This window comes from Microchirus variegatus (assembly GCF_963457635.1).
Source record: "Microchirus variegatus genome assembly, chromosome: 19".
Lineage (NCBI taxonomy): Eukaryota > Metazoa > Chordata > Actinopteri > Pleuronectiformes > Soleidae > Microchirus > Microchirus variegatus.
Window position 1 is genome coordinate 6409985 of NC_139820.1, and position 26716 is coordinate 6436700.

The following is a 26716-nucleotide window of genomic DNA, read 5'->3' on the forward strand; positions in this document are numbered from 1 at the left end:
ACTCCTGATTGCTCGTTTTGGTCTCACGAAGGAGATGTGTGCATTTCAGACATTACCAATAGGAAGTATGGATTGACTGAGTGCAGGTGATTAATTTTTGATGACAACGTAGAACTTAATTCACACACACACATTTTGACTGTGCGTCAGTCCACGTCACGACTCTTGTCCAATCCGGAGCCGCCGCCGCGTCAACTCTAGAATTCCTGTGGGCGGAGAAAGATTCCGGTTCCGGGTGTTTTCATATCCCACTCGGAGTCTTTCGAGTCCTTTGATTATGGTCTTTTAACGTTCACATGCTCCCATTTAAGACGGATTAAAGTACAGTCTTCGTAGTTACGAAAGTGCGACCACAACCGCCGCGAACATGGCGACCCGCTCCGAGAGAGAGAAGGCCCAGAAACTGAACGAGCAGCACCACGCCATCCTGTCCAAACTGCTGAGAGAGGACGACAACAAGTACTGCGCCGACTGCGAGGCGAAAGGTGAGACGCTCCTATTGTTGTTGTTTCTTTGTTGTTGTTTTCACAGGCTAGTTTCAGCCCAGCTACCCACCGCTAACGCTTAACAACATGATAACATATGCGTTGATTAGCCTAGCTAGGCTAACCCGCTAGTTTGTTAGTGGCTCAGGCTAGTCAGCTGACATGTCTTCCCCTTAAGCTAAATGAAGTGGCTAACTAGCGAGCTAACTTCTCTACAGCCACACAAGCTCCCTCAGCTCAGTCTGCTGCCGTTACACAAAAACTGTGGCAGTTTGTCGTCCAGAGCAGAGCTGCTCGATCTATTGTCAGTCAAAGATAGTTTTTATTTATTTATTTCAAACACGTGCAACATTTACAATGACAACACATTTACATCAAGGAGTATACACTTATACCGCATTCCTTTTACACACAACTCGATCTATATACTAATTTATCCCATCACCAAGTATTTACACATGTACAGTATTGTTATTAATGTTCTCAGGACAACACAAGAATACGCCTGGCTTGTTTGATTATTGCTGCAAAGAAAGAGAATTGCGTCTTTGAATTAGCTTTGTTGACAGCTTCATAGTTTAAAGTGACAGCATTGGACTGATATTGACATGGGCAGATACTTGAGTTTGCGATATCGGTGTTATATTGGACACAAAAAAATGGTTTTGTGGTGTCGTAGCATCCCTAGTCTAACAGTTATTTGAACAAGCTGTTGGAAGTGTTTGACAGTTTGGGAGCATTTACTGTGGGTTTACTTTTTTGTACAAACACTGTTGAAACTGACTAAATATGAATAAATTGCAACTGCAAGTGGATAGTAGTATTACAGTTATACACATATACAATAATGATAGTGTTACCAATTAGGTTTTTTCCAAAAAAAATAAATTAAACAATATGGCGGAATATTGATACAGCAGCAAATGCTGTGATGGTAGTCTTGCAACATTAACATCTCCTAAAGTAAGTGTATAGCAATATATATCATATTTTGACATGGCCTCTGTGCTAAGGAAGACTGAAAGTGCCAAAAGTAAATAAATAATGATTAAATACACCATTAAATAATTACCCAGACCCAGAGCATCGAGCAAATCCTCCATCGTCTCTCTCCTGACACACTACTTCAGACCAAAGCAATGGATCAGACTAGATGAGTTTACATAAAATTGTGATGCACTGCAAAACATGACCATGAAATAATTAATTAAATTGTGAAATAATAATGTTTTTTTTGTCTTTTTTTTCATAAAAAGAATTGGTATTTTAATTAATTAATGACACATTTAAGTAATTATTTAATGTTGGCACTTTCAGTCCTCTATACTGTCTTAAGTATCATGTCATTAGGTCATAAGAAATACCCAGCCCTGGTACCAAGGATGTACCTAGACCTGCCTTACTTCATCATGGCCCACATTCAACATGGTTCTTGAAACATTCCTTACAGGCTTTTGCCCAAAATCTTTGCCCCCACACCTTTATGCCACGACCAACGTGAGCCATGGCTACAAGGCAGGATGTGTTCATGCTTTTATTGTCCCATGCAAACTGTTGTCTTATGATTTGATGCCTTAGGTATTCAGTGATGGTACAAGTTGTGAGTTGTTATTGCCTTACTATAATTACAAACCGGTCCGTCCATTCTCCTCTGACCTCTGGCATCAATGAGGTATTTTCACACAGAGAACTGCGAGAGATCATTGTGCATGAAAATCCCCAACAGTTTCTCAAAATACGTCATATATATATCACTTTTCTCTTCCATTCTGATGCTAGGTTGGAACTTCAGCAGGTCATCTTGACCGTGTCTACATTGCCTAAATGTATTGCGTTGCTACCATGAGATGGGCCTTTTAGTTATATGTATTAATTACCAGTAGAACAGGTGTACATAAGAAACTAGTTTGTAGAGTTTTTAGTCAGATATCTCTGTTTTTAAAATCCACAATCTGCTATTTCCCCCCTTTTTTTTATCAGGTCCAAGATGGGCATCCTGGAATCTGGGAGTATTTATTTGCATCCGATGTGCTGGCATCCACAGGAACCTTGGAGTACATATATCCAGAGTGAAGTCCGTCAACCTGGACCAATGGACCACAGACCAAATCCAGGTACTGTTTGGTTGATTTTATATTTTGGGTCCTGATTTATCAGAGCCCTAATTTACGATTAAGTCTGGTGACAAATCTTTGTTTTATAGGACGTACAAAAAAGTAGTCGGCTTCCTTTTACTTTGCATATCTGTCGCATTGTAATTCCGCTTCTGCACCGTGGCAGTAGTTGTACTAGGAAGTAGTAGTCTGAGTGGTACTTCCAGTTGTGCAGCAGGAGCGGACACAGTTTACGTTTCCCTCCCAAGTATGAATCACACCCTGGCCTTCTCCTTTTTCCATACTGTAACCTGATAGCCTTTCAGACTGCTGCGTCATGTAGTTTGCACATTACCATAATAACCAGTTTCCACATTACAAATAAGCATTAACAGCCACATCATCATTACAACTGTGAAACCTGAAAGCTACTATTACAATTATTCTACTATTATATATAGTGTATAGTGCATAGTGTTTTCATCTGGTTTACATCCTCCTTCTGCATTCCAGCACCCCAGTTTGCACCAGGGCTCAAGCCAAGATCACAAAAACCTTGATAACATCATTAGTGTTATTTTCCCATATATCAAAGAGCTCCTCTGGCACCACAGAAAACACTGCAACGCTGCTTTCACTGTCATAGTTGCATTGCCGATGATGAACAAGCCAATCGAGTCTTCTTAATTCAGTGGGGTGACCTTTAAATATTTCAGCGTGCCTTGAGGGAAAAATCTTCTGTGGCCCTATTAACTCTTCTGTCTTTACTGTTTTCAGAGTATACAGGACATGGGTAACACCAAGGCCAGGCAGCTCTATGAGGCCAACCTTCCAGATAGCTTCAGAAGACCTCAAACAGACCAGTATCCTTCACTACAAGCAGACCCACTTCGACGTACATTTGAAAGTCATGCATTTTAACTTTGTGTCACGTCTTTTTTTTTTTTTTTTTTTCTTTAACTCTGGCCTCAGATCTGTGGAATTCTTTATCAGGGATAAATATGAGAAGAAGAAATACTACAGCAAGAATGTGACCAATGGGAGCAGTGTATGTACAGACTGACGTGTTTAACTTCAAGCTTAAACGTAACATTTGAACTCAAAACTGGTTCAGCTGTCCGTCAATGCTTTGTGCACTTACACACAACCCGTGGTTCATGTTGAGTTCCTTTTGTGTTTTCAGCCAAAAGATAGCAAGAAAGAGAGAGAGACGGACAGAGGGAGCAAGGTGTCATCCTACACCAAGGTATCACAATTACACTCGTTGACAGAGCTGTTTGCAATCTCTTCTCAGTTTGTTGTACTCCATTAAAGTTGCTTATTGAAACTCTAATTTATTCATAGAATGAAGAACCCCGGCCTGTTCCTAAAATCAGTCCCTCAAAGACTTCAGAACCCTCTGTGAACCTACTAGGCCTTGGTGAGTAGTCTGAAATGGACTGTGTGTGTTTGTGGAATCAGGCTAAAATGGCCCTCAATTGTTTTGTATTTACGACAATGCTGAATTAATCACTCGTGGAGTCGGTGCTAAGGTTTTATGGACTTTATGTGGCACATACTGTAAATGTCGATGTCAACTAATGAGTCTCTATTACATCAGAAACAACAGTGTAGCGTGTTGTGTTGTGCTTTTGGTGGGTGCAGAAAGTCTCCACCCATATCGTGTTGTACCTGGGATTGTGTAAAGCTCTGACACTGTGGCTCAGGATTCAGGGCCAAACTGTAACTGTTACCATCTGCAGCTTGTGTTGTCACTATGTTAACCTGATGAGTGGCCGCTTTTACTGATCTTGAATCTGCTCTGTTGGACTTAATGCAAACGATGCAACCCATCCTGCTGCTTTGCCCTATACTCTTTGTAGCAGGAAACTGCTGTTAGCTCAAGGAAGTGCTACAGCTGCTGACTCAACAGTAGAGACCTGGTAGTAACTTCTTGTTTCTTGTTGTTGATGCAAATCTAAATGTAAATGCTCTTGGTGCCTCATTTTGGAGGATCAGTGTTGGAATATGCAACCTCTCAAGATCAAGGAAAAAACTCCTTCACTGTGTTGTATTCGAGATCTCTGTTTTGGTCCCCAGTCCAACTCCTGCAATTGAGTACCACAGGAAATGCCCTTTTCTGAAAGTTCAGCATGTCCCGTGTACGTCCTTGTCGCAGGTTTCACTTGAATGCAGCCATAGACACGGCGAGTAACAAGGCACTCAGTCTTGGCAGGAAGTAGTTTTAGGAGTCTAGCTGAAGGCGACTCTGCAGATTTACTTCCTAAGAAAACTTGTTCTGGCTATAAAAAGGCGTCAGAACAAGGAGAGAGACTAGGGTAAATATTGGGCTGTCATTTCTGCAATAGAGAGCTCTTTAAGTTGCGAAACGAGTCCAGAATTACTCAGAGCTGGTCTTTATCCTGGACTTTAACGTAACTCGATGCATGCATGTCTGTTTTTCATTGGTGACCAGCTAGAATAGGCACAGTAGATTACTGGTATTAGCTGTCACTGTCACTTTCGTCTGACCTGTGTTTAAGTTTAAGTGCGAAGACGAGTGGCAGTCCAATCCAATTGAAAAGTAGCTTGGTGTTGTCAACACTAGTTTGAGAGGAAATACTGGTTTGTTTAGTGTGTGTTTACACCAAGTCTGCCAGTGTCCATGTGGTAGTTATGTGGCCATAACAATACACTGCCATTCAAAAGTGTGGGGTCACTTAGAAATGTCCTTATTTTTTGAAGGAAAAGCACTTTTTATTCAATGAATATAACTATGAATCAGAAATACACTCTGTACATTGTTAATGTGGTAAACGAATATTCTAGCTGCAAACGTCTGTTTTTTTTTTAATGGAATATGTACATAGGTGTATAGAGGCCCATATCCAGCAACCATCTCTCCAGTGTTCTAATGGTACATTGTGTTTGCTAATCGCGTGAGAAGGCTATTGGATGATTAGAAAACCCTTTTGCAATGATGTCAGCACAACTGAAAACAGTTTTGCTGGTTCTTTTTTGAATAAAAATCATTGTTTCTAATCTTGTCAATGTCTTGACTATATTTTATATACATTTTGCAACTCTTTTCATGAATAAAAGTGTGACTTTTAATGGGAAACAAAAAATTGTATAGATGACCCCAAACTTTTGAACGGTAGTGTATATATGGGTGAAACTACAGGTTATTGTTTTATTTGCATATATATACGACTAAATGGCATAGAGTGGTATTGCATTATTTGTTGTTTTTGTTCTGTGGTCGATGAGCTACTTAGGGTAAGCTGATTCATTTTGTATTGCACTAAATATTATTCTCACTGTGCGGGCAGTTGTGCGTCTGTGGGAGGGCAAAGCAGTTCAATAAATAAATGAACACACCCATATTAACACATGAGTTGTTTTGGTTTCAAACCACTTTTCACAGTCGTTAGCGTATCATTTTATTTATGATTTTTCATAAGTTCTTGGTGGATGCAGGTAGAAAATCATGACTGAGTTATGCTGAGTTTTCACAATGGTTCACAATTTATTCTTTATTTTTTCATCTTTCTGTCACAGACACACCAGCAGCGCCATCAGCTAACAATGGTAGCACGAGCACAAGCCAGAACAACAATGACCTGGACATATTCGGCCCCATGGTATCCAACCCCCTCCCTGTGTCCACGTCCGCGGCTCAGTTTCCTCAGGTAAAAAAAAGAACTGAGCAGCAACTCCCAAGTCCAGATTTAGTGCTAACGTCTAAATGTTGCTCAGCAGGGTTGAATTGTAATGATAGTCTGTTTGCGAAACTGAAATTAAGTGTGCAATAAAAACAAGTTGTTGAACGATTACCGGCAGCCACAAGACGGCAACACTGATACTCGGGTGAACTGAAATGAAAAGAAGCACAGACCAATGATTTTGTTCGTTGGTTTCATTCATTCATTTGTAATTGTTTTGTCCAACAAAGGTGATTGAATGTCTAAATTAGTCTTTAAAGATAATCTTGACAATGGTATAACAGAAAAGCAACAGATCCTACATTTAAAGGGATGGAATAAGGCCACATTTTATTTTTATACTTACTATAAAAACAATTTGATGTTTTATTGGGCTATATATGTGTATGTGTATGTGTATGTATATATATGTGTATAGATATGTATATGTGTATGTATCTATATGTGTATATATGTATGTATATATATGTATATACATATACATACATTTATTACATATATGTGTATGTATCTGTATTTATGTGTGTATATGTGGGTGTGTTTTTTTATATATATATATAAACATATGTATATATATAAACATATATGTGTGTGTGTGTGTGTATATATATATACACGTATACATACAAATATATTTACGTCTATATGTATATATATTTTGCTTGTGAATTGTCTTAGAAATGGCATCCCTAGTTTAAATCTGCATAACAGTAGAAACAATTTCTCTATTTTTCCTTGTTGTAATGTGTCCCACTGCTGCATCACCAAGGAAATGCAAATATATATATCTCTATATATGTTTCTTTTTCACTTATTTTCTTTTGGGTAATTAAAAAAGTAAATCCTGTTGACAGGAGTAAATGTTATTGTGTGTGTGTGTATGTGAGAGAGAGAGAGAGAGCAAGGTGGGAAGGGAGCAAAATCAATTTGGTAGTACTGTGCCTTGGCACAGCGAGTACTGTTAAAATTAATTTTTGTTAGGTGGAGATTTAATTACTATTAGCCTTATTATACAGGGCAGACTAACAACAGTCTGTTAATGGGACTGATTGCTGAAGATTGTTTTCTATGCAGTCTGTTAGGTAGAACACTTAACCCTTATTTCATCATACGTTTTACCAGGTGATTGTTTTCCTTTCTTTCTTTCTTTCTTTCTTTAAAATGAATGAAAACATGTCTGTGTTTCTCCCTTCCCCCAGGTGAGCTCTACTAACGCGGCCAGCACCCCGACACAAGCTCCAGCAGCAGGAGTAGGAGCCGGCTCAGGGTCGGGGCAGGGAGAGCTTGACCTGTTCTGTGACAGCAGTAGCACCACTAAAACTGACGACATGACCAAGAAGCCCCTGTCCAAGGACTCCATCCTGTCCCTCTATGGAACTAACAACATGTCCCACCCACAGCCGCCTGGTAAGGAAGTGTTACGCTTCAATAGTCTCAAAAAGAGAAGCTTTATCATGTTGATGTAATTGTAACTTCCTTTTAAAGCAACTATTTGATATTTGACACTCCTAATGTTTTTCTGCAACTAAAGATTAGTTTTAATGAATAAATGTGTTGATTATTTTCTTAATGAATGCATTAGTTGTTTGGTCCATAAATTGTCAGAAAACATTGGGTATTTCCCAAACCTCAAAATAATCATGCTCTCAAAATGATGAAACCAGAAAATATTCTCGCTTAAGTGAAAAAAAAACAAAGGAATTTATTTCATTATTGTGAACACACCCAAGGCCAAACACCTTCACGGTTTCTCAGCAGTTGTTCAGTGGCACTGTCTGTTTTTCCGAGCTGCAGATCGAATCCGTGCCTGTACCTGGTCATGTTTTCCCCATGCCATCATTCCTGTTTCTTGAGGTAACATTTAACTCACAAAGGAAGCTGTGAATGTCCTCTAGCAGGGTCCAGAAGGAACAAGTCAAAACTTGTGCCCATCTTACGACAACAATTCCACAAATGTCTCCTAATATCTTTGCCAAAAAATACAAACGCGTGTCTAAAATATCTTGTCTCGTATAACAAAATATTTCCCAACCTCACCCTTTCCTCACACAAAGTATAACACGTCTTCTTCCCCCTTCAGCTGGCATGTTCATGGGCCCCTCCCAGATGCAGTTTCCTGTCCAGGCCCCTGCTGGTTATCAGGCCTTCCCCGGCATGGGCACGGCCATGCCACCCACTACAGTCATGGGTGCCATGATGGCTCAGAGCGGGACAGCCATGATGGGGCCCAGTCCGGGAATGATGGTCGGCATGACGATGCCCAATGGCTTTATGGGTAATGCACCTGGTACAGGTGTGATGGGCATGGCGCCGAGAATGATGGGAACTCAGGGCGGCGGGATGCCTGCAGGCATGTTACCTGCTCAGGGCATGTATGCTATCCAGCCTGGGCAGCAGACTCAGTGGAACATGGGCCAGGTATGCAGACAGTTTTATTACTTTATTACAGACTAAATAAAATGGTAATATGGGTACAATATACAACTACTATTATACCCTATTTCTACAAGTTAACCTAGTTCCCTGGTGTCCTAATGAACATGTCTGTGATATGCTTTGGCCGGCACATTGCCGTCATATATAACATGTATCCACTGGGCACGTAAATCCTCTGCAAGTTTGTGTAGAACTCTGTGCTGCAATGTGCATCCAAGAATAGAACACTTGGCGGACTTCCGCTCTTCCGGACACTATTGCCCTCGCCTGCACTCTCGAGTTTTTTAGAGACAAAGCGGAGCTCCGCGAGACAACAATTCATGCGTGTAGTAATGAACCGTTATATTTAATTAACTGATCGCAATGAATCAGTTCACTACACCGAAAGGGAACTGCTTTTGTGTGTTCCGTATATTCAAAGCCATTAAAACGTTGCCTCACGTGACTCACAAAAACTGCTCTTCCACCTGAAGCTGCAGCCTCGATGCCTCATCGTGTGCCACCTTGAGCGTCTTTATACTGCTTTTCTCATACGTCTCATAACAACTATTAATATCTACAGCGTTTAGGTGGTGGTTCACACACTGCATTAAGGCACTATTTATGGCTCACAAAGCAGCGGTTATGCTGATATATTGGACTGTGGTGGATGCACTGTGTGTACGTTAGGGTTGTGCATCTCCGGTCTGTGGCTGATGTGGTACAAATATTGCTAAAATTTCAACACAACGTGATGCGATTAGACAGGCTAGCCTAGCAAAGCATCCTGAGCAATTAACCACTTTAACATCTTTAATTTACTCACAAATAAATACATGAGACGAGTGTCACGCAAATATAAAACAGGGCTAAGTAATTTCTTGTCCTGTTGTAGCTGATGTCATAATCTTTACCTGTACTGGAAAATAACCAAGTCGTCAGTATTTAAACTGGGCTGCAATGACGCTGTGTATAGTGGTGCATTGTTAGAGGTCAGGCTGAACACAGTGTAGGTTTGGTGTTGATCAACCACTAGATGGCAGCACAAACCTGATTTTTGAAGAAGTGGAGCAGTGAGGCAAATCTTTTTAGTATCTCCAAAGTAGGTTTTGAACATTACCAGGAACAACCATGAAAACAGAAATGATTGCATTCACAAAGACAATGTTGTGTCTCTGTGTGAATAATAACATAATATATAACACAATTTCCTAGTTAATGTTTTTTTTTTATTTCCTGTAAAGCGCTTAATGAAAGCAGTTACTGCATAGGACATATTTGGAGCAAAACAATTCCTTTATTTTACTTTAATCAACCTCCATGTATTGGTTTTTAGCAGTTTTGCTCATAAGAATAGGAAATAAAAGCGAAACCAGCACAAAAAAAAGAATATACACAAACCAGTGAAACAGAGACAAAATTAACTGGTTGTAACTTAAGACAGGATGCCATAATTTGTGAACTTTAGGTTTGTTTATGGAGCAAACCAAACTCTGACCACTAGAGGGTGAAAAGAAGCTGTGAATTAAAAAAAATCCTTTGAAAATGACTCTTAGCAAAAATATTTTTGCGCCTCCATGGTGACAGTGGCCAAAACACACACAAACTTGAAGGTCACCGTGACCTCCTGTGTGCGTCCTGTTATTGGAAATGATTTATATCAGCGATGTTGGAAGGAGTTGACAAATTTCCCCCTCCGCTGCGGCTTCTTTGAAAACAAAAGAGCGAGTTTGATGATGCAGGGAAGCAGCGTGGCATCATGGGAATTGCTCTCCTATTGTGTCGTCTGGTTTCCCTGTGTGTGAGAGTCGTTAACCGCTGGTGTCAAATGAATAAAGAAGCAAAAGACTACAAGCACTTAAAATGTTCTTCCACAGAATGTGGCAAAGATTGTGCCTTCAGAGATATGCACCAGTGGTACGCACGTTTCCTTGATGTTCTTCCACCAGTGTTGCTCACACTTCTTTCTCTCACCCTCAGATGAACCAGCAGATGTCAGGTATGACTCTGAACGGCGCTGGCGCTCAGATGGCCTTCGGTCAGCCGGCTGCAGCTATGGGTGGCTGGGCAGCGGCGGCTGCGTCTGGCCAGACTCTGAGCACGCAGCTATGGAAGTGAGCCTTCAAGCGGGTCGATGGCTGGGCAGAGTAAGAGTTGAAGTCGCGGAGAGTGCAAATCTGTATCTTGTGCTTCTCTGTCCCTGCGCTAAGAACTGATGCCCATCTCCGTCACAGACCAGCCTTCAGAACATGAAAAATTGTATCTTGTTTTTTTTTTTCTCCTTTTCCCCCCTCTCTCCCTTTCTCTGTCTCTCTTTCTCTCTATTGTGTGAGTGGATCGGGAGTCGTGCAGGATTACAGCCTGGCAGTTTCTCTGCCTGTCATATTGGTTTTTGAACATAACTTTCATTTTCCTTTTTTTTTTTTTTTGGAAACGACAAAGAGAAAATAGTCCCCTCAACAAAATATGATATCGACATATCAGGAAAGCTGCAGGACCAGTTACACGAGCTTTTATTGTATCACTGTATCATGATAAGATTATAGAACTAAATGAATCATATTTAAAGGGAGAAGATACTGTGTGACTATGGAGTCTGTCAGTACTGCTCCCGAATGTACAGCGCTGTATAACCTTCTTTTAAAGTACTTGTGGTTCCCCTATAAAAATTAAAGTGATAATAAATACTTTGCTTTGATGTCTTCTATCGTTCCAGTGATCAACTCCTAGGGTCTTTGTGTGTGTGTGAGGAAGTACACTGTTTTTGTTTACTCTCAGTGTGTTGGTGCCTGTTTCTGGTGCTGGAAAGTTGTCAATTCAAATCCCATCAGGTACATAAAAGAAGAAGAGCAACAGTCCAGAGGTAAGGAGTTGGGCATGTAACTGCTGGTGGGTTCAAATCACGGTGTGGTGCGTAAACAAATGGATGAAATCTTCTTCCGGCTTCTTCCTTTAGTCGCCTGCCTCCATCTTGTCCCGCCACTTGTGTCCTCATCCAACGTCCATGAACCTCCCTGTGGTCCTGCTCTTCTCTTCCTGTCCGGCAGCTGCTGCGTGTGAGTTCCAACACACCTACATCCTACTGTGAGCAATTATTTCTCCACACCTTTAGATGGCAGTGTTCTCCAAGTGGAAAATCATAATCATAATCGCACCAAAAAAACTAATGAAGCCATTTTACATCACACGCGTAAATAAAATCTTATTAGCAAAATAAAATCTGTGCACATTTGTAAGATCTTTCTGATCGCTGCCAAGGTGTCGGGCAACAATGATGCCTGTGTTTGTTTTGGCAGTTGCCCGCACGCCGACTTGATGAATTTCCTGTGCGGTTTTGGCTGTCGCCAGGTGGAACGTCTGTTTTTCCTTCAGGTGTATATGAGGTTTTATTAGGAGTCTAATTATGGTCGATTGTGTGCAGCTATTCGTAATTGCTTTAACACTGTGTCGAGGCTGCTTTTGTCAAAAGGCCACACACACAAACTTTGAGAACATCCCAGATTTATTGCCTTTTTTTGATTTATGAATTTCCTCCATGTTGCTGGAAATGGGCCTCTGTACACCTATGTACATGTTCCTTTAAAAAGCAGACGTTTGCAGCTAGAATAGTTGTTTACCACATTAACAATGTATAGAGTGTATTAATTTAATCTTATATTAATTGAAAAAAGTGCTTTTCTGAGTGACCCCAAACTTTTGAACGGTAAAGTCATTTTAACACAAACTGTAAAGTGAAGAGCAGCAGTTGGGGGCAGTGTTGTATTAAACTTTGTAGAAGGGAGTGGCTCCTGTTGAGACGTACACCTACACATGCTGGGTCACAATCACACTATAACTTCTCACTGTTCACTGCCAATGTGAATGTACTCCTTTTCTTTTATTTCATTTGTAGCAGCCCCGACTTTATATATTTATTTAGATATAGACCATATTTGCTTGTTGCGGAGTTGTGGCATTACTTCATACTGAACATCAGGTTCATATTGCCACTATTTTTTTTTGTTTTTTTAACAACCGGTGCAATGACTGCCCTTTTGTTGAAGTTTATTATAAGCCACGGACTCACAAAAAAAATAGGAAAATCAGAGTCATGCTCGCACAGGAGCAGCAGCAGTAGCAGTTGTGTAGGGGAAAAAGTGCCTCACTCTGCCACCGAGCACTTAAGATCTGTGTTTCTGTTAACCGAGCATTGGCTCTCACTTACGCTCCTAAACAGAACACATTTCTTTAAACACATGGGTGTCTCCACCGAGTGCATGCTGGGATATGTTCCAGTACACATCCACCCAGCCCATGGGAGGCTTGGGAAGTGACTGCACTTTGCAAAAACCGTGTGTTTTGCACAAATAAAACGTCTCCAGGCTCAGACTTATGCTTCGAAAAAGTTTAATGATGGCATGCTGCACAGATACTATAATACTGTTGTAAGCACCGAGAGCCCCGCCCATGTAGGCACATCCTGATCCTTGAGCTCTAGCGATTGTGTGTAGGGTGTGGTTCCTGAAACCAGCCGTACTTGTTGAACAGCCACCCTGCACAGCGCTGCCACAGCCACATGCATTTGTATTGCACGAAAAGACAATACTCATTGTTTTAAACTGTATTAGAATACTGTTAAAGGACTGACAGTGACCGATCATGCTTGCACAGGACAAGGCTCCTGAAAGATGCTTTTGCACTTGTTCCACTCTCAACTGTTCCGATATGGCTCACTGCAGCCCTGGACAACACGGGAGCTTTCACAGGAAGATCTGATGCCCTGCAGTGTCCAGGGCCTTTAGCGAAGAGGCAAGGCATTCATTTTCAGCCTGTGTGTCAAACCTAACACTGGTCAAGAATAGAGTCCGCCAGCCAAGTGAAGAAGAATGTTCCCCCCTCTCTCTCTCACTCCAGACCCATAATGGACTTTCTGACCCTGAGCAGCATTCCTACTGATACAGACCTCAGAGTCTGGGTTTAACTGCTGCAGATGTGACTAATACTTAACTAAACATTTCACTGATATGCAAGATTAATTGCGAGTTTGTAAAATACCGCAGTGGAAACACTGCAGGCCCAGCAACACTTTGTAGTGAGTGTTTCCCCAAAAATGATTAATAACTCCTTTGATAACGGCCAGACAGTATCTTTGACTGCTGTTACAGTTAAATACAGAGTTTATATACAAGTAAAAATGACAACCGTGGAGTCAAGAGTCAAGACATATTCACCCATAGCTAGCATAACACCTCTAATGCATCTTCCCTTAAAAAATCCTAAAGATGAGGGAATTAACAATAGAAATGATATCAAACACCTGTGATAGGCAACATCCAGCTGCTTTGGTTCCCACTAAAGTGTGCGTCTGCTTTAAATCGTCAACAACACGTTGAATATTGGGTTTTTGGTTGCACAACAGAAGTTTGCGTGCATCATGGAAAAGTTCCTGTTGCTTTCACGGTTATCAAGACAGACAGAGAGAGAGAATCAACGGTGGCTTTTTATGTTCTCACTGCGATCTTGCTGCCACTTATCAAATTAAACTGAACTCTTGCCCAAGAATTTCATGACATCAAGGGCGTAACATCTCGGGCCTGGGGCTGTAGCCCTGAACGACGGGGAGGAAATACTGCAAACGACTGTTGGCAAATTGGCTCTCGCTTGTGCTCTCATTCCTTTGTGCGGCCACGTGGAGACACTCGGCCTATTCTTTCCTCTTTTCATCTCATCTTCCAATCGTGATTAACTAGAAATTCACAGAGTTTTTTGTTTTTTTTATATAACATTGTACTTGTTGACAAGTTGAGCAATTAGCAAACCTTTTCAGTTAAAGTTGACATATTATACCCTATTTCTTCAAGTTAACCTAGTCCCCTGGTGTCCTAATGAACATGTCTGTGACACGCTTTGGTCAAAATCCCTTAAGGATGAAGCACCACAGCAGTTCAATCACCCTGCCAAAACACTCGTTTTTGAGTGCCTGTCTCTTTAAATGCAAATGAGACACAGGAAACTACGTCAGCGTCAGCTAGCATGGAAAAGCCATCATTTGTCGACTCTAGCCGGCACATATCCGTCATATATAAAATGTATCCACTGGACTCGTAAATCCTCTGAGGCTGGAAGTTTGTGTAGAACTCTGTGCTGCACTGTGCAGACAAGAATAGAGCGCTTTGCGGACTTCCGCTCTTCCAGATACTATTGCCCTCGCCTGCACTCTCGCGTTTTTTAGGCACAAAGCGGAGCTCCGCGAGACGACAATTCCAGGAATGTCTCATTGTGACGTTGCGATGAGCGCGGAAGTCAACATTGCGTGTTTTATCTCCTGTACTTGGACTGAGGTAGACCACAAAAACATGACTGAGTCAACTTTTTTTCACACTTACCTACTCATAGAGCCTCCAGAGTCCCAAATATAGGTATTAAAATGATTAAAAAGTTGATTTTGCATAATGGAGTTGCTTTAGTAATCATTTATAAAAAAAAAGAGCCCAGTAAACGCAAGCTAACACTGTAGTTGAATCCCACCACTCGCTCACTGTAGTTGTCCATGTTTAGCCTCAGCCTGTTCTTCGAGGCCTCACATGCTTTGCTGTAGAGCCAAAAGATTGAGGTGATTAAAAATGAATCCTCCTACTGTAACTCTCATGTCTTGTGGTTGATGTTTCCGGGTCCATATGTGGACAACTCCAGCACATGGAGACCTTTAAAGTCTCTTTTTTTTACAGTCTGCTATAGACGAGCACCCACACATATCTGGTTAAATCTGGTTCGTCTTTCTCTAAACCTCTGTTTGGGAATTTTTTATCTAATTACAAGCATGACTGGAAGGGCTTTGTCATCAGCTAAGATTATAACCTTACAGGAGGCACTGATGTGCTGCAAACTGGGTCCAAATATGGGCGAGTGAGGCTTCACAGAGGGGAGTTGCGTTTTGCAATTTGATCCTCCCCATGAACTCCCTCCTCTCCAAAACCAACATTACACCATCATGGGAGAATTAGGGATTCTTCACAGGATTTCTCTCTCACTGCTGACCTGTGTAGCGTGCAAAGGCTCAAATGCTATTTTCACCCCCCCCCCTCCCTCTCTTTGCTCCTCTTGCTCACACACACATGTGTAAAGACAGCTCTCAACATACATGATGTCACCAAGTCCAGCCTTTACTTTATCAGAACTGCTCTTCGATCAATAGTTTCATAAAAAAAAAAGTGTCCAAAGTGCGTTTCCACAATGACTCTCTTTGTTTAGTTTGTTTACATTCCCTCTCAGGTTGTCTGCCCTGATCCATGTGTGTTCCTGTTACTAGGTGACAGACTTAATGCAATGCTGTTGAAAAACCTAGGGCAAAGATTAGTCAGCCGCTGGGGTGTGCCGTGTTTGAGAAACCTCTCTGGGCCACTCGCTGTGTTTGCTCACGTAACTTGCACTTTTCTGAAAGTTTCCTCTGGTACAGTTTAAAAAGTTCTGAGCGCATCAGTAGAACTCGCTCTTATTTTCCCCCCCTAAAACGGTCACGCTTTCCACCCCGGAGCCATTGTTCACCCTTTCCTGACAGCAGCTCCTGTTACATCACATACATTTCCTCATGTCCCCCCCCCCCCCCACCCCTGAATGTAATGCAGTTGCCATGACGACTTTGTAAACAGAGTGGCTTTATGGGGAAAGCATAGTCACCAAACGACACAACGTTTATGTTCATGGGCAGATTTATTTCTTCAAACTGGTCACACGAGCACACAGCATCGCACTTTTCTTCTTCATCGACTTGAACACGGGCTTCTCTTCTTCTCTCTTCACTTCACTTGACAAATCTCCGTTTTTTGTTTTTCTTTAATCGGTACAGTTTCACTCATCTCGTGTAACAGCTTTTATTACTCGGCGTGTGTGCGTGCGTGTGTGTGTCTGAGAACAGCTTGTTCTGCCTGTTGGACCTCTTAACTGGAACTACGCACAGTGGTGGTTGTGATTTTGGTCTTTGAGCCGCCTGAAAAAAAAGGGAACAAAGAACCATTAGTTATTTTATTACACTGCAGTTATAGGATGTCATGTCATAGTTAAAATAACGTACCTGAACCGATTGGTCTGCGATGAGGGAGAGAAAAAGTAAAGACAAAAAAGGTCAGATTTCCGGATTCCAAATAATCACATCTGCATAATTCAAAAGCCCCTGTATCACAGTGTCTACCTGGACTCCTCTGTTTCCAGCAGGCTCCTGTAGGTGGCGATCTCCTGCTCCAACCTGCTCTTGATGTCGAGCAGCATCTTGTAGTCGTGGCCCTGCTGCTCGATGCTGGCGCGCACGTTGGCGATGTCCGATTCGAGCATGTTGATCGTGTTCTGGAAGCTGGCGAGCATGGAGCTGTAGCGGTGCTCCGTCTCTGCTAGCGTGTTCTCCAGCGCCCCTTTCTGTTTTTTTCCGAGAGGGAAAATGCAAGCCGAGGGTTATGCATTGCAGATGTTGTTGTTTTTTTTTGTTTTTTTTTTCTTAAAGTCATAATTAGCAGAGGTTTGTGTGCGGCTGCTAGCTTAAACGGGAGTAGCGTGTTGCTCTTGCAAAGAGTGATAAATGATTAACTCCAGCTGGGCATGGAAGAGGGAGTAGAAGTAGGTGGGAGTAAGACTTTTTGGGCTGCTCGGATCAACAGTCATGCAGTTTTTCCTGCACACTCTTTTATGTTTTTCAGAATGTGAGCACATGTCTGAGATATGTTCACCTCCCTCCTTTTACTCTCCATCTCCCATCATTCTTATGTCGCTCTCTCATCCCACCCTCCCCTTCTCTTTTTAGTAAGGCCTGTTTTCTCTTGACAAATCAAGGATGGGGGATTTTTGCTCATATAAGGACAACTCTGTGACTCAGCTTACAGATGGTTTGGGTTGTGTGTGTGTGTGTGTGTGTGTGTGTGTGTGTGTGTGGGTGTGTTTTATCTCACCATGCTAAGCTGAGACTGTAGTTCAATCTCCAGGCCCTGCAGTGTGCGCCGCAGGTCACTGACCTCCGTCTTGGTCGTCTGGATTGACTCTGTGCTGATGGCCACCTCCTTGCTCAGGGTTGTCGACTGGAGCGGAAAAAAAATAAAGTTGCAGTTACACGTCCTAGCGATCGCTTTGTTTGACTTTCACACAAGATTATGTTTGATTACAGGTTACAGGAGTGTGGAGGGTTTCGTAGACCCAGGCGTTTGCAAAAGTGTGCGATGCGGTGGCGGCTTTTGTTTGCGGAAAAGTAATCTCACCTTTTCGTTGAACCAAGCCTCCTGGTCGCGACGGTGTTTGTCAGTGATGGACTCGTACTGGGCGCGCATCTCCTCCAGGACTTTGTTCAGGTCCTGTTGGGGCGAGGCGTCGACCTCCACGTTGATTGTGCCAGTTAACTGAGAGCGCAGTGCTGCCAGCTCCTAAACAAACCAATGGGAGAATGAAGTTTTAACCTCAATTTCAGACTTTTGTTAGTCAATAGAGCGGGAGGAAGTGCATCGGTCACCTCTGCGTGGTTCTTCTTGAGGTAGGCCAGCTCATCCTGCAGGCCTTCGATCTGCATCTCCAGGTCCGCCTTTGTCAGAGTGGTCTGGTCAAGCAGACGACGCAGGTTGGCGATGTCGGCCTCGACGGACTGACGCATCATCAGCTCGTGCTCGAATCTAGAAGGTTAAGAGAATACTTGGTGAGCATCAACCGCTACTTTGTCTCGGCCCTGCAGGCGAGTAGAGTACAGATTCTGTCTTACTTGGTCCTGAAGTCATCGGCAGCCAGTTTGGAGTTGTCAATCTGCAGCAGGATGTTGGCATTCTGGATGGTGGCATTATTGATCTGGAAAATACAACAGCGAAAATGTCAAATAGGTCATTGTGTCGTGGTGCAGTTGCATAAAATGGCTTTCACAACTAACAACATACATCTACAGTGCAACACTTTCTTCTTTGCACAATCATTTCATAAAAGTATTATCAGATAGTACAATCTCTAGTTACGCCTGATTTGCCAGGTCAAAGCGATGGCATGACACAGTTAAATGGTTGTATTTCCTACCCTTCAAAGCCTTCCCTTGATAATCATTAACCGCAATGCAAACATTGGAGTCGTCTGGCGTCTCAGCTGTGGAGATTGACATGCATACCTTGTCCTTCAGGTCGTTGATGATGGCCCAGTAGTTGCTGTAGTCCCTCTCAGCTGCCGGGCCTTTCTGCTCGTAGTACTCTCGGATTTGAATCTCCAGCTTGGAGTTGGCCGCCTCCAGAGAGCGGACCTTGTCCAGGTAGGAGGCCAGACGGTCGTTCAGGTTCTGCATGGTGGCCTTCTCGTTCAGATGCACGGAGCTCTGGTCCAGGGCGCTGGTCAGATCGAAGCCACCGCCGCCCATCCCCATGCCCATGCCCATGCCCATGCCACCGCCGCTCATCCCCATGCCACCTCCATACCCGGAGGAGACGGTGCGCACGGAGGTGGAAGCGATGCGTGGGCCAAAGCTGAGCCCAGAGACACTGTGTGCCTTCATGGGAACGGAGCTTGTTCTGTAGCTGTGGCTCTGTCTGATGCTCCTGTTTCCGTACATCTTGGACTGTTGTCTGTCGGCTGGTCACGAGAGAACAAGAGGAGAAAGGACTGTACTGCTGCAGGCTTTTGCAGGACTGTGGAGTTTGATAAAGGAGGCAGGCTCCTGATATAGTGCTGGACCAGGGCGGGCCAGGGTGGGAGGAGGGAGGCAGAGAAGGAAGGAGGGGGTTTTCCTTTAAACTTTAACCACAGGCTGAGCAGCAGAACCTCTATTTGTTTTTTTCAGTGACCAGATTTTTTTTGTTTCTTTCCACTCCTGCGAGGGAACTATTATGTAATGTGTGAGTGTATGTGGTTCTGTGAGGATCTCTCTGGTACCGTGCTCTCCTTATATGTGCAATCGTTTTCAATAATGCACGCAGGGCTTATCGTGAGCGCACGAGGCATTTTCTAACCTTATCCAAACAAAATGTGCAATTATTGTGTGTGAGTGTCACGCCATAAGTCAATAATTACACCCAGCAAATAATATCTTTCATCAGTGTCAGACGTTACCATTACACCAAAGCAACACTTGAACAGGAACATGTATTATAACACTCCAAGACCATTATGCTTTTGATAGAAAAATGCTGCTGAGTGATTTGGATTACAAGCTTTTGGCACTTGGTTACATACATGGAGTTACAGCCACCCACATCGAGTGAGCAGGAAATTCATAAAGTCATAGCTGACGTTGGATCACAAAACCATGATTGTTCTTCATATCTGTAGTCAAACCTGTGTGAAGGGATTTTCCTGCTCCACATTGTTCACCATATCATGCACAACATCCCCCCCCCCCTCCTCGTTCCTGTATCCTGTGTGTGCACATATGTGTCCGTCTTATCTCGGAGGAGGTCTCTGGCCAATATCTGGGCTCTTGTAACATCTGGGGGGGATGGGTACCGAGTGAATGTGTGTGGGTAAAACCCTCACCCTGTGAGCTCTGCGCAAGAATGTGTGTATCTGTGTGTGTTTTGGTGTGTTGAAGGCACTTCTTAGAGGGAGACGTAAATCATGCTTCTTTTGAACTGTGGGTGTATGACCAGGGTTTGGCCGCTCGTCATCTCTGTGTTATTATGTAAAAGATATACTGTACATTTCTTACTGTACACACACACAACACATGGACAAATGAGAGGATTATTCCCAGAACACGTGTAGAAAATCTCACAAAACATATTTACGAAAAGCGGAAAACTTTTTCTCATACTTTAAATATTCTTATTTTGTCATTTTAAGTCAAAAAAGTTTGGTGAAAATGTAAAAAAAAAAGTTGAACGGCCCGAACAAATGAATCGGATCAAACTGCCATCTGAACCGCGCGATGCGCGTACACATGCTAACGCCAGAGTTTATGCTAGCTTGCTAAATCCAACGTGACAGTTGCAGCAACTTTATGGCAAAAAAAGTTACCGGCAAAAAAGTTACCAACAACAAGTTTTGGTTGCAATGTTTTTTTGGGGAAGCTACTTCCAAAAAAAGGCTAATGCATAGCAACACATTTTTGCGGGAAATAAAACTATGTGAAGTTGTAGCTGCTTTATGCGTCCGATTTGTCTTTTCTGTGACAAAATGAACCTTTCGGAGTGGCACTTAAGTGTTTTTATGTTACGTGCCTCACTTTTAGAACCACTTTATGCAGCACGCTGACCTAAGTCGTACCATCATTCCAATATGAGTCATGTCACTTGGCACTTGACTCCCAAAACCAGGATTGTTTGAAATAGCTTCTCATTTCACAACTGTTTGCGGCTCTTCACTCTTAACCCTCTTCTAAATAGATGAGTTGGCATCGATAGCAAAAAAAAAAAACGATGCTAATGACACCTTGGGCTACGTGTGGTAGCTCCTGTTGAAGTAAAAAAAGGCAATGTTTTATATGTTGCTATGAGACTTTGTGAATAAACGGTCGTAAAATGTGTGTAGCCTAGTTATCATCTTATATATAAAAATATAGAAACTCTGCACCAGGTTATTTTCAGTCTTCAGGCTAAGCTAATTTAAGCTAGGTGCTCTCTGTCTGTCGTTTCATATTTAGCTTAAAGACACAAAAGAGTGGCGCCAAACGTCTTATTTAACACTCTGCAAGCAAATAGATAAATAACAAATAGATAACGTCTGGAGTACAATCTTTAAATTATATCACGATAATCCATCGTGATGTCGCATTAACGGCATTTGTGACATTTCACAGAATTTCAAAATAAAAGCACTTGTTTTGATATAGACTGATGTTCATGTAGTTCACAGTTTTAAAACAAACATAATGATGCAAAATGAATCTGTTACTTGATATTAAGTGGTTGGCCACGTGAAATTGGGGGGCGGGAGTGCACATGGCACATGGGCCATGAGTTTGAAACGTAGGGTCATTCTTGCCTCCGCTGGAGTTAAAATCTTGTCACATCTTGTGGATTTGTTTAGCCCTGGATCGCTGAACTCCTCCAAGCTGAGACCCTTTACTGAGACAACAAAAACTCCCACCTGAGCTTAAAGGGGGAAATACACTAAACCCTGGAAGGTGCAGCTACACGTCCAAAGACTGCTTCAGTCACTGGTGTCTTTGTACCTGGAGCACCGACAGTTTGCTGTTAATCATCTGCAGCAATTTGACCTCAAAATGTTTTTACAGTCTTTTTTTTTATCACCAAGGCTGCAGTGCATTGTGATTGAATTGATGTCAGTGTCATGGATACAGAATGGCAGTTTCTGTGCTGTAGTGGTTGTCATGTTCTCCCTGGTTTGAAACCAGGTGGAAAGTAAGTGACATTGTTGAATCCTTGAGTGCAGACAGACAGTGACGGACAGAGAGTTTCCTGGTGAGACTGTTTGTTCAGGCACAGCTTTGTCCTCAGTAAGGGTGGAAACAAAAGTGCGCTTCGGCTGTCAAAGCTAAGCGATGACTCCGTGGTTAAAGACCAAATGGATGTTTTTACGACAACCAACTTTGTGGATCATGCAAGCCTTTATCAGGCCCTGAGCTGAATTTTATTTCGGGGCCGTGTCACCACCTCAGAGTAACCGGTGCGTGACTATTATTGGTACAAATTCAAAAGTTTGCAGTCAACTATGCAATTGTTTTGGGGGTTTTTTTTTCCATTAAAAGCCACACTTTTTATTCAGCCCAACTGCTCTTTCTACCAAAGTCATCACAACTTGCACACAATGTTCCACCTTGTAGACTTCATGTCTGACACGGCGAGACTTTATATCTCTGTGGTCACCTAATCTGACTTTTATAATCTGAAGTGACTAATGTTACGGATGTAATAAAAAAAAAAAAAAAAGGGCAACGTGACCATTTGCGAAAAAAGATAATAGTGCCCACGGCCTGCGTCACATTTTCCGCCTCTGTAATGTCGCAATTTTCGTCGTCATCCTACAGTTTTAGCGCAGTGTTACATTCTGGTCCAGGTAGTGGTGCTGTTTTGTTTTGGTAAAAAGAAAACGTACAGTTGCTTGAGCTTTATGTACGACCCATTACTCAAAGAATACCAGGAAAAAATTACCCCTTAGCCTTTATGGTGATCCTGCAACATTATTAGCCGTTATGGTAATGTGCAACATTATTAGCCGTTATGGTAACCCTGCAACAGTATTAGCCGTTATGCTAACCCTGCAACATTATTAGCGTTTATGGTGACCCTACAACATTATTAGCCGTTATGGCACCCGGCAACATTATTAGCGTTTATGGTAACCTGCAACATTATTAGCCGTTATGGTAACCCTGCAACATTATTAGCCGTTATGGTAACCCTGCAACCGTATTAGCCGTTATGCTAACCCTGCAACATTATTAGCCGTTATGGTAACCCTGCAACATTATAAGCCGTTATGGTAACCCTGCAACATTATTAGCCGTTATGGTGACCCTACAATATTATTAGCGTTTATGGTGACCCTACAACATTATTAGCCGTTATGGTACCCGGCAACATTATTAGCCGTTATGGTGACCCTACAACATTATTAGCCGTTATGGCACCCGGCAACATTATTAGCCGTTATGGTAACCCTGCAACGTTATTAGCCGTTATGGTAACCCTGCAACATTATTAGCCTTTATGGTAACCTGCAACATTATTAGCCGTTATGGTACCCTGCAACATTATTAGCCGTTATGGTGACCTGCAACATTATTAGCCTTTATGGTAACCCTACAACATTATTAGCCTTTATGGTAACCCTACAACATTATTAGCCTTTATGGTAACCCTGCAACATTATTAGCCTTTATGATAACCCTGCAACATTATTAGCCTTTATGGTAACCCTGCAACATTATTAGCCTTTATGTTGACCCTGCAACATGTGCCAGGTAAGGTAAGTGCTAGGTACACTCACTAACACACATGCCATCGTATTATGTATGACATGCTATGACAGTCGAACTCTTCATTACGGAAGTGAGTGACTTGTGAGCGACATGAGAACACCGTCCACCTCTCATTCCCACCACAAACACACACATCATCCATGACAAGAGTGCAAAGTTATTTTCCTGAGATCGGGTACAGGAATCCAGAGCTCAGAACAATCGAGTTTTACGCCACAGCGTTGACTCGCACAGTCTGAGTCTGTGATGCCTGGAGTTGCTAAGCTGCAAACAAACAGTGGATGGTTTGATGCTGGCTTGAGCCCATTGTAACATTAAGGTGATATATACCTAATATTAGAAACAGAACAGCGTGGACTTCCTTTCATCCCGTCTCAAGCCTTCGGTCTTTTGTTTTTACACTGAATGGAAAACCTGGCCGGACAGAAAGGATTGTGTATCGAGGTGTTGTTGTCTGGCTGCTGCTTCACAGCGTAAATCACACAGGATTTGGAAACTTGATTGATGGCAGCGCCAAAACCTTTAATTAATGCAGTCCAACTCGCCTCGTCTTCCCCATTGCAACTTGAGACTAACGCAATGCGACGACCATTACGTGACTCATTACACAAGAATTAACACACACCAGTTCAATAGGTTGTAGAGTCCTTCCTGCAAGTCGGTTATCAGCACAGAGAAAATCATCCTTTACTAAAGGTTGGAGCCTTTTTTTTTTTATAGACAGACCTTATCTTTATTCATTCTTCACATATCTCAGTAAGCAGTTGGATTTGAAGAGGGGAAAGGGTGGAGTGGTATTTCTGCCTCAGTTTATTACCCATAATGCATAAAGAAAAACTCCTAACAAAGGACAGGTGGAGGTTTATAAGATATATTAAAGGCTAGAATATATTACAGAATAGGAGAATAAGGATAGGATATTGAAGAACTGCTGATTTAGCTGAAGATATAAGGATCATGTGTATTTGTTTTAAGTTAGTGCAACTAACAGGCCACTGTTTGTATTGGTTAAATATACTCAATACTTTGTTATTAAAGGCCTGCTCAGCCAAAAAGCACCACAGATCCATACGCTGGGCCTGAAGCGCTCAGAATAAACACGTCTTCTAAACTTCAAATGGTCTGTTTTCCAGTTTTGTTTGTTTAAAATTGTCATTTTTATTTTTGTTTCAGTTAACTGAACTATTTTTCCACTTCTAGTTTCAGTTTTAGACTCCATTAACTATAATAACCCTGGTTCTTAGGCAAGAAACTTAATCTCAGGTTGCTCCTGACGCCTGTGTGAGTGGGTGTGATGGGTGTGTGACTGCACATAGTGAGTGGGTGTGAACGCTATTGTAAAGCGTGTACGAGTGGTCGTAAAGACTAGAAAAGGGTGATATGAAGACAAACCATATATGAAATACAATAAAAAATAGAAATAAATGAAACAGATAGAGCTAAACACAACAGAACCACATGTTGTTCCAAAGTGATAAGAGATTTGCTCAAAAGCTTTATCCACTCTGTGTGAAAGGCTAATCAGCTCTTTCTTGCTCAATCGTCACCAATGCCAGACAGACAGACTGATGCACAGTAATGGTGCAAGTCAGAGCAGCTCGGAGCTGCAATGAAACACAGATGTGACCCTGTGAGGAGATGCCTCGAAAAATGTGCCACGCCCCTGCACAGGCGTTATCACATTCTGCTCGGCTGTGTGAGTCTTCAGTGTGCGATAACTTACCAGTATATCATTTCTCTGACAGAGGTTCTGCAACTAATTACTGACTAAACATTACTGAATCTGTCTTTTTCTGCCTGTTTTTGTTATTGTTAGTACTTTTTAAGTCTCTGTGCTTGGACCAGTGTCTGCAGAATATTCGTCTTTACACTGTGCAGTGAATTATTAGCTACATGTAAACAGACTCATGCTCATGTCCAATCATTTGGTGTCAACATGACTTACTACAGCAGTACAATTACAATTAATCAGGACACAGAAGGGACTTCAGTCTCCACTAGCTTCTGTGCAGTAACTACTAATTACTATTAATTAGGAAGAGGAGTTTAAGCAATACTACGGTGGCCCTGAGGTGCAAAACACAAACGCAAAAGCAGAAAACAAAAATTAGCTAAATTTGTGTTTTGTGCTTTGTGTTTTGTGATTTGTGATTTGTGATTGTGTTTTTTGTTTTGCTCTTGTGCTTTTTGTTTTGCGTTTCTTGTTTTGCGTGTGTGTTTTTGATTTGCGTTTGTGCTTTTTGTTTTTTGCGCTTGTGTTTTTTGATTTGCATTTGTGTTTTTTGTTTTGTTTGTGATTTTTGTTTTGCGTCTGTGTTTTGGGATTTGCGTCCGTGTTCTGGGATTTGCGCTTGTGTTTTGCACCTCAGGGCCACCGTACAATACCCTTAAAAAATGCTCCCAAAAACGATCTCCAACCCCACCTTTAAAGGGTAAGATATGCCACTGAAGCCCCTCCCCTTATCCAGAACTTTTTTATTTTCTTATTTTTTGTGGGCTGACGAAGTGAGATGAGATCGATTGTTTTATCACTTTATCACAATTCTTAAAGAGCAATTTTTGCACAAGATGTTTTTCCTTTTATTGCTCAGTTTGCCTTTTTTGAACCTCTTTTTACTATGTGTTTTAATCCTTTTACCACTTTTATATTTATGACTTCCCCTTAACTCCCACTTTCTTGCTCTTGTTTGTGCAAAAGCTTTGTGTTTCTCTTGTTTCTGCCCAGTTTGTCAAACCTCTTTATGAAATTGTGTTGTGTTTCTTATCCAGGATGTGACCCCGCCTATCGCACTATGTCTGGGCTGAGATTGGCACAGTGCTGGCCGTGACCCTCATGTGGAGGATAGAGTGGTAGAAAATGGATGGATTTTAAATGTGCCCTGTAAATGAAAGTATTCTATTATCATAATTACGGCATCACAATCCTTTGTCCTCAGTAAGTGATACTCTGTGATGATGACGCGTGAAGAAAGGAGTCGTATGATGTCACCTTCATGGAATTTCACACAGAACAAATGAAGTGTAAGTGTCCTGGGTGAAATGCTTTCACTAACTCTCTGCATTTTTAACTCCATGTGAGCAACGTTAAACTAAAGCTGCCTTCTGGAAAAGGACAAAACAAACATCCTTCACTCCAGTGTTTACAGAGAATTTTAAATA

General features: G+C 42.1%; 2 protein-coding genes across 2 annotated transcripts; one reads left to right on the forward strand and one right to left on the reverse strand.

The window, feature by feature from the left end:
- Positions 1 to 240: 240 nt before the first annotated feature.
- Positions 241 to 11351, forward strand: smap1 (small ArfGAP 1). The gene is made up of 10 exons (XM_083905714.1): positions 241 to 485; positions 2466 to 2599; positions 3356 to 3441; positions 3551 to 3626; positions 3762 to 3824; positions 3923 to 3998; positions 6119 to 6249; positions 7482 to 7689; positions 8363 to 8700; positions 10678 to 11351. Exons 1-10 carry the CDS (start codon positions 368 to 370, stop codon positions 10813 to 10815), a joined length of 1368 nt encoding a protein of 455 aa, XP_083761840.1. The 5' UTR covers positions 241 to 367; the 3' UTR covers positions 10816 to 11351.
- Positions 11352 to 16377: 5026 nt separating this feature from the next.
- Positions 16378 to 19298, reverse strand: LOC310940726 (keratin, type I cytoskeletal 19-like). The gene is made up of 8 exons (XM_083905717.1): positions 18797 to 19298; positions 18407 to 18489; positions 18164 to 18320; positions 17916 to 18077; positions 17613 to 17738; positions 16865 to 17085; positions 16748 to 16761; positions 16378 to 16663 (listed from the first exon to the last, which is right to left on the reverse strand). Exons 1-8 carry the CDS (start codon positions 19229 to 19231, stop codon positions 16614 to 16616), a joined length of 1248 nt encoding a protein of 415 aa, XP_083761843.1. The 5' UTR covers positions 19232 to 19298; the 3' UTR covers positions 16378 to 16613.
- Between the last annotated feature and the right edge of the window lie 7418 nt (positions 19299 to 26716).

Coding starts and splice junctions, on each gene's coding strand:
- LOC310940726 (XM_083905717.1), bottom strand. CDS start 19,231: ATGTACGGAAACAGGAGCATCAGACAGAGCCACAGCTACAGAACAAGC. Junction 18,078..18,163: donor TCAAGAAGAACCACGCAGAG/GTGACCGATGCA, acceptor TGGTTTGTTTAG/GAGCTGGCAGCACTGCGCTC. Junction 17,739..17,915: donor AGGCTTGGTTCAACGAAAAG/GTGAGATTACTT, acceptor TTTCCGCTCCAG/TCGACAACCCTGAGCAAGGA.
- smap1 (XM_083905714.1), top strand. CDS start 368: ATGGCGACCCGCTCCGAGAGAGAGAAGGCCCAGAAACTGAACGAGCAG. Junction 486..2,465: donor CGCCGACTGCGAGGCGAAAG/GTGAGACGCTCC, acceptor TTTTTTTATCAG/GTCCAAGATGGGCATCCTGG. Junction 7,690..8,362: donor GTCCCACCCACAGCCGCCTG/GTAAGGAAGTGT, acceptor TTCCCCCTTCAG/CTGGCATGTTCATGGGCCCC.